Source organism: Chiloscyllium plagiosum, chromosome 28 (assembly GCF_004010195.1).
Source record: "Chiloscyllium plagiosum isolate BGI_BamShark_2017 chromosome 28, ASM401019v2, whole genome shotgun sequence".
NCBI lineage: Eukaryota > Metazoa > Chordata > Chondrichthyes > Orectolobiformes > Hemiscylliidae > Chiloscyllium > Chiloscyllium plagiosum.
Window position 1 is genome coordinate 21,518,185 of NC_057737.1, and position 6,629 is coordinate 21,524,813.

General features: G+C 41.0%; 1 protein-coding gene and 2 non-coding genes across 3 annotated transcripts; all 3 read right to left on the bottom strand.

The window, feature by feature from the left end:
• Positions 1–383: 383 nt before the first annotated feature.
• rpl23a (ribosomal protein L23a) lies at positions 384–6,207 on the bottom strand. The gene is made up of 5 exons (XM_043718481.1): positions 6,107–6,207; positions 4,005–4,185; positions 2,934–3,110; positions 1,089–1,158; positions 384–448 (listed from the first exon to the last, which is right to left on the bottom strand). Exons 1-5 carry the CDS (start codon positions 6,129–6,131, stop codon positions 434–436), a joined length of 468 nt encoding a protein of 155 aa, XP_043574416.1. The 5' UTR covers positions 6,132–6,207; the 3' UTR covers positions 384–433.
• On the bottom strand, positions 1,230–1,299 carry LOC122564250. Its single transcript, XR_006315846.1, has one exon. It is a non-coding gene; the product is annotated as a small nucleolar RNA SNORD42 (small nucleolar RNA).
• On the bottom strand, positions 3,262–3,330 carry LOC122564251. The gene has a single exon (XR_006315847.1). It is a non-coding gene; the product is annotated as a small nucleolar RNA Z17 (small nucleolar RNA).
• Positions 6,208–6,629: the final 422 nt, after the last annotated feature.

Below are 6,629 nucleotides of genomic sequence, written 5' to 3' on the forward strand. Positions count from 1 at the left end.
AAAGCTACAGCAGCACAAGTGAAGGGTTCCAGAGCAGACAAACAAAGCAGTAGTGTATCAGCAGATATAGGATCAACACATGCAAATTACAGCATTAACGCCAGAATACAGACGCTAGTTCGGATAAGACAGAAACAGAGAGGCCAGAAAATGGGAGGAAAGAAAAAGTGTTTATCTTCAAAGCTACAGCAGCACAAGTGAAGGGTTCCAGAGCAGACAAACAAAGCAGTAGTGTATCAGCAGATATAGGATCAACACATGCAGCAGTACATAAATTCTTAAAACTAGTAATGTTAAAATAAGCAGTCTATGATCCAAAAACATTTGAGTTAATAAGATTGCTCCAAATGACCAAGGAAAAACTCAATGTACACTGCCAAAAGAACTTTTAAAAATTTTATTGAAATATTTTACAGTTTTTTGTGAAGCCAGTTTAGATGATGCCAATCTGAAAAACAAAAAAAAAATCAGTGAGCAGGAGCTTATCTAAGATAAGAGTATACAGTATAAACACATTCTATAATAGCCATAGAAGACAAACAGAACCTTTCCAGTACTGGGAAAGTGCATATACTAAATCTCTTGTACATATTGTTAGTTACCATACCAAAGCATTGCACTTTTGTATATGAAGTACAATCACTCAACTTTTTATCATGTACATAAAACTAGTAGGGGCATTTTCAATTAGTTCAGTAAACAGTGGCATCACCTCAGCTCTAAGTGTCATCTGATCATAAGCTACCATGGGAAGAATACAAACAGAGGTATCAGATGACATTCTGCAGAATCTCTCAGAACAGAAGCTGCTGCTGATAGACAGGGATAAAGTTTGCTTGTTCTGTGTCTGAGAGTTTCCACCGCGTGCTTCAGTTTGCTCACACAGTCCAAAGATGTGCAGGTTCGTTGGATTGACTGCAGTAAATACAGAATTATGGGGAGAGGGTGGAGGGCTACGAGTGGGTCTGATCCTCTTCAGAAAAAAGGTGCAGACCTGATGGACCAAATGATCTCTTTCTGCATTCTATGCAGGAAAACATCAAGAGAGAGAGAGCGCGCGCGCGCGAGCGCGAGAGATAGAGATGTACCTTATTAGCAACATCCAGTGCATCGTAGTCTGGGGCCAGTCGCACATATGCCTTCTTTTCACCATCAGGCCTGGCGAGAGACCAATCATTACAAACCAGAGACAAAAACAGCAGATAAATACATAACCAAACTTTATCATTGTGCATCAGTGGTTCCTTTGAATCAAATTCTTCACACTGATCAGGTGAAACAGTTTCCATCATTTTGCACAAGGAATTCTACACAACTTTACGGTTCTAACAAATCACAAGTCAGGTTTGGATAAAGACTCAAGGTTACACAGTATATTTCAGTCTTTCAGATCACCAATTCTAGCCTCTTTATTTTGTAAACATATGCAAAAATCATCCTATGTCTTCAATTCAGAGCCCCAGGTTAAAGTTACTGCAGAGCATATGCTTCCAGTTAAGAGTTTCAACTTCCTGCTTGGAGACCTGTAATATGCCCATGTCATGTCTGAGAATGAGAGCAGAGTTCGTCCATATTTATGACTCAGCCAATATAACTGAAATATAAACCTTACAGATGACAATTTTTCAGAAATAATGAAACTGAATAATTTCCCCTTTACAACACCTCGTTAATAGATTAGATTTTTCTAAATATGCTAGAAATCAACAACAAGGCATTTCAATATGTAGTTTATAATATAAACTCAATTGGTTAATGTAATTAAAAACTATGTCACTACGATTGTGCTCCAATTGATATTCCACACTAGCATTCAGAGTATGAAGACTCAGTGCATTTTTACTGAGTGAGAATATTTCACCAAAATTAGCCAATAAACAAGCTTGATAACCTATCGGACACCTAGAGATTTCATCAACTTGGTGGCAAATTCACAAATCATGTGGCATAGGAGAAGTCCATACCAGAGATCATCAGAAGCAATCTTTATGATAATCATAGCTGCCATAACTTTACCATGGGTTACAAAATAAGCCTTTGCTATTTGAGACCATGCAGAGTTTAAACTAGGTGGTATGGTTCCTACAGAGTTTACTGTCACTTGTACAGTACAAGTTTTACTAAGCAATCAAAAGTTGTCAGTATTTCCAATTATTAAAATGAACTCTCCAAATTTGGCACCATAAAAAAAGTTTACATAGATTTACCATCTCTACAGTACAGTAATAATGGAATTTACATCTGTAAGTATCAAGATCCAGATTAAACCTGATCTTAATCTGCACATAACACAAAGCACTTTTTAAAAAATTCTTCATATAACCTTAGGCATAGTCTCCAATCTTTACTACTTTTTGGGTTACAATCTCTAAAATGGCTGTATAAACTTCCTAACAATCAAGATCCACTTAAACCACTTTAGAGAACTTGTAATATCAGACCTGATGGTCAACCAGTGACTCGTCTCACCAAAAGGTGAATGCACAACCAGATATTTTACTGTAAACTAATAGGATACCTTATACAATGAAGCATTTTAGGATACTGACTATAGCATTATCGCCACACTGATGGATGCTAAACATTACAGCCGAACCTATTCTCGGAAATGGTGCAAATGAAAGTAAAGTCCAATGAATAAAGCTTAAAAAGTCACCAGCCAATTTTACTAAAATCCTAGTGACAATGCTGCAAAACAAAAATCAGACAAGCCGTGAATGAAGCTACAGAACATTTAACAGAAAATCTACGAAATGCAGTGAGTCTATTAAAGCATCCATCAACCTAGTTAATTCAGGAATCCAATTTAAAGCAAATTTCCAAATTCAAGGCACTGGTCCTCAAACTGGAGATACATTCAGAATATATTTCACTTTGAAAAGAACATCAATACTTAAATTTTCAGCATTCACATTTAATATTCTATTGCTTACCTGATAAGAGTGTTGACTTTAGCTACATCAATATCATATAATTTCTTGACAGCCTGTTTGATCTGGTGTTTGTTGGCCTTGATGTCAACAATGAAAACCAAGGTATTGTTATCCTCTATTTTCTTCATAGCGGACTCAGTTGTCAGAGGGAACTTAACAATAGCATAATGGTCCAATCTAAAGATAGTATGCAGAAAGATTTGATTTGTTAAACTCTGGATCATGAAAAGCTTTATAAAAACTCTACTAGAAAACAGTAACGCAACATTTCAAAAGGTATTGCAAAGTATCAACACAAAACTATACCGCCTGTTATCTGCAGAGTAAAGGTGCATCAGTATAAAAGTGTGATAATCATACACTCATGCTTTGATCGCTAAAAGACATCATTTGCACCAGATACATTCCTGTAAATTCTTATCACAGATGAACAAACAAATATCCAAGCTCAAGCCAAGCCAGTGCACAAGCTATTGTTTTTCCTCCCAATCAAAAAAACAATTTACATGTAATGTGTAGATAGAAATGGAAAGGTATAAAAGCAAAGTGTCTAAATATGGAAACACCTTCCTATTCCAAAACCTAAAGTGGAAGACTGGTCCAAGTGGATAAATCGGGTTTAACTATATTCTACTGCTCTGAATACTAAGTATCCACAAAGAACTCTTGACCCAGCATCTGAATTGGATTAGAAACCTTAACTGGACAAACAAAATTGATTGATATCGGTAGATCGTAGATCAGTGAAAACCTCCACTGCAAGCAACACAGTGAAAATTGAATTCTATTCAACATGCGGCTGCGCAGCTTCCTGCTTGGCTACTTTGGATTCCAATTGGACAGTGCAGGCCAAATCACACTTTTTTTTTAAAAACCAATCCTAGTGCAAGTTCATTAGTATGAAATGTTAACCTAACGTTTTCAGCATCAGTAGTGCTTTGCTTTTCTCCAGAAAAACAAGTGAGATGTTTACTCTCCCCTCTAGAGAATGAGCATTTCCAATACAAGGCCGCACTACTATTAAGTGAAATAAAGCTTAATGAAAAGAAAATGAATGGTTTGAAGACATACTTGTTCCTCCTGGGTGCACTCTTTCTGGGATATTTGGGTTGCCTTCTCAGTCGGAGTGTCTTTGGTCTCCTGAAGGTAGGTGTTGTCCTAATTTTCTTCTGCCTGTGACTATGAACTCCCTTCAAAATGGCCTTCTTTGCTTTCAAGGCCTTGGATTTAGCCTCCGTTTTGGCAGGGACAGCTTAAGATGATAAGCAGTCTTTATTACTTGCAGTAAGAACACAAACATTCATTTCTAATAACTGTTACACATGACTTAAATTTATCTTAGCTAATTTAGAACACTGTACACCAGGAAACACGACTGGGTTAACATGGAGCATGCAAAATTATTGCTCAACACAGCAATCACAGAACAGTTTCTTGGGATGAGGAGCATACCATTTAAAGCAAAGGTTAGGAAGACACTTTCACTCAGTGAGCTGAATCTTTCGAATTCCTCATCCCAGAGGACAATGGAGTCACAAGTATTTTCAAGATAGATCACTGGATTTCTAGATAGTTGTTATTAAGCCTCATGTAAGACAAAGCTAAAGTCGTCATTGGCCTATAGGGCCATACGGCTGCTCTCTCATTAGAGACAACTTGCTGTGGTTTAATCCAGAGGTCACCACATCTCAGGCAAGGCAAAAGGTTGAGAAGGAGTGCCCTTCATGGTAACCTTTACCAGGGCAGTAATTGAACCCAAACTGTTGGCATCACTCTACACTGCAGCCAACCGAGCTAACTATCCCAGCTAAAGGATAGGTGGACCATGATGGGAAGAGGCTGAGAAGAGTCCTTCATGATAACATCAGGTGGTGCAGGCTTTGAAATCTGACTGCTGATAAAACGATATAACAAACCAGCAACTGAACCAACTAAGCTCACCAAACCCCAATGAAACAAACAAACAGTCTTGGGAAAGTGTTTTTGATGTAGAAAATCTGATATGATCTTGGAGAACAAAAAGGTCCATCTCAGGTTGTCATTAACCTTTGTAAATTTTAAAAAACACAAAGTTAAAAATGACCAGATTGTGCTTTCCATCTACTATTAGAGCAACATTGCAATGAGTTAATGTAGAGATTTAGATTCCCTACAGTGTGGAAACAGGCCCTTCAACCCAACTAGTTCACACCAACCCACCAAAGAGTAACCCACCCAGAACCCCTATTTGCCCCTGACTAATGCACCTAACTCTATGGGCAACTTGAGCATAACCAATTCACCTAACCTGCGCATCTTTGAACTGTGGGAGGAAACTGGAGCACCCGGAGGAAACCCACACAGACACAGGGAGAATGTGCAAACTCCACACAGACAGTCGCCTGAGGCTGGAATCGAACCCGGGTCCCTGACGCTGTGAGGCAGCAGTGCGAACCACTGAGCCATTGTACCACCCTAAAATTTGACTAGAACCCACAATCGCTGGCTTAGGAGGCCAGTGCCTTATCCATTAGGCTCAGGACACTCACAGACCCAATTTTATAAATTATTACATTTATGGCTCACCAACTAGAGGCTTCTAAACTGCAGAGTAATAGTAATCGACACAGAAACATTGGCATCGGGCTGTAAGAACACAGGAAGCCAGGCAGCACCAGTAGGTAGAAAAGTCGATGTTCCCACCTGACTGGCTTTGCTGTGTGTTCTTCCAGCTGGCCTACTTTGGATTCCAACATCCACAGATTTTTTTTGTCTCCATCGGACAATGCGGGCCAAAATAAAGCTATATTCCAATCAGAGCTTTCAAATCAGAGTTAGATTAATTTCCACACTCGGGATCAATCTGGACCAGCCGAGACAGAGCCCTGGGACAGTCTAGGCCGGAATCCCCATGACATTTCCCCTCTCCTCAGGGTAGGTTAATCTACCACGGCCCTCGCTCGATGCCCTCAGATTCCCCCCACCCCCCTCCCCGCCGCCAGCCTGAAACCCCGAGGCCTCAGGCCCTGCAGCAACCACGTTGGCGGGCGGGCGGCCCATGGGTAAATATCTCCGCGGTTTAGAATTAACACGGAGTTAATCGGCGGCCCGTGAGGAAAACGCGAGTCTCTCTCCCCCCAATCAGGCTGTTTGTCGAGGTTTGAAGCGACCCACTCCAGCCCTGAGCCCCTCACCTTCCTTCTTCACCTTCGGAGCCATCTTAGAAAAAGAGGCTGCGCACGGGGTCGCTCGGGCTAAAGAGCAGGGAGTGCGGACATATCTCGCGAGAGTTTCTCCTCTGCCCCCGGAGAGTGACCCGCCGCGCAAAGCCCTATGGGATTTGTAGTCCAGTCTCCAAGTGTATGTAGTCTTTTACAGAAATTGATTAGATTCCCTACAGTGTGGAAACAGGCCCTTCGGCCCAACAAGTCCACACCAGCCCTCCGAAGAGTAACCCACCCAGACCCATTTCCCTCTGACTAATGCACCTAACACTACAGGCGATTTAACATGGCCAATTCACCTAACTTGGACATCTTTGGACTGTAGGAGAAAACTGGAGCACCCAGAGGAAACCCACGCAGACACAGGGAGAATGTGCAAATTCCACACAGGTAGTCGCCAGAGGTGGGAATTGAACCTAGGACCCTGGTGCTGGGAGGCAGCAGTGCTAACCACTGAGCCACCATGCCACCCCTGGACAATCTCAGCAGGTCT

Excerpts from the sequence above, each read along its gene's own strand:
- rpl23a (XM_043718481.1), bottom strand. The coding sequence starts at position 6,131 with ATGGCTCCGAAGGTGAAGAAGGAAG. Across the intron at positions 3,111-4,004 it reads AGTGCACCCAGGAGGAACAA|ATTGGACCATTATGCTATTG; the intron begins GTATGTCTTCAA and ends TACTATCTTTAG. Across the intron at positions 1,159-2,933 it reads AAAGTCAACACTCTTATCAG|GCCTGATGGTGAAAAGAAGG; the intron begins GTAAGCAATAGA and ends GTCTCTCGCCAG.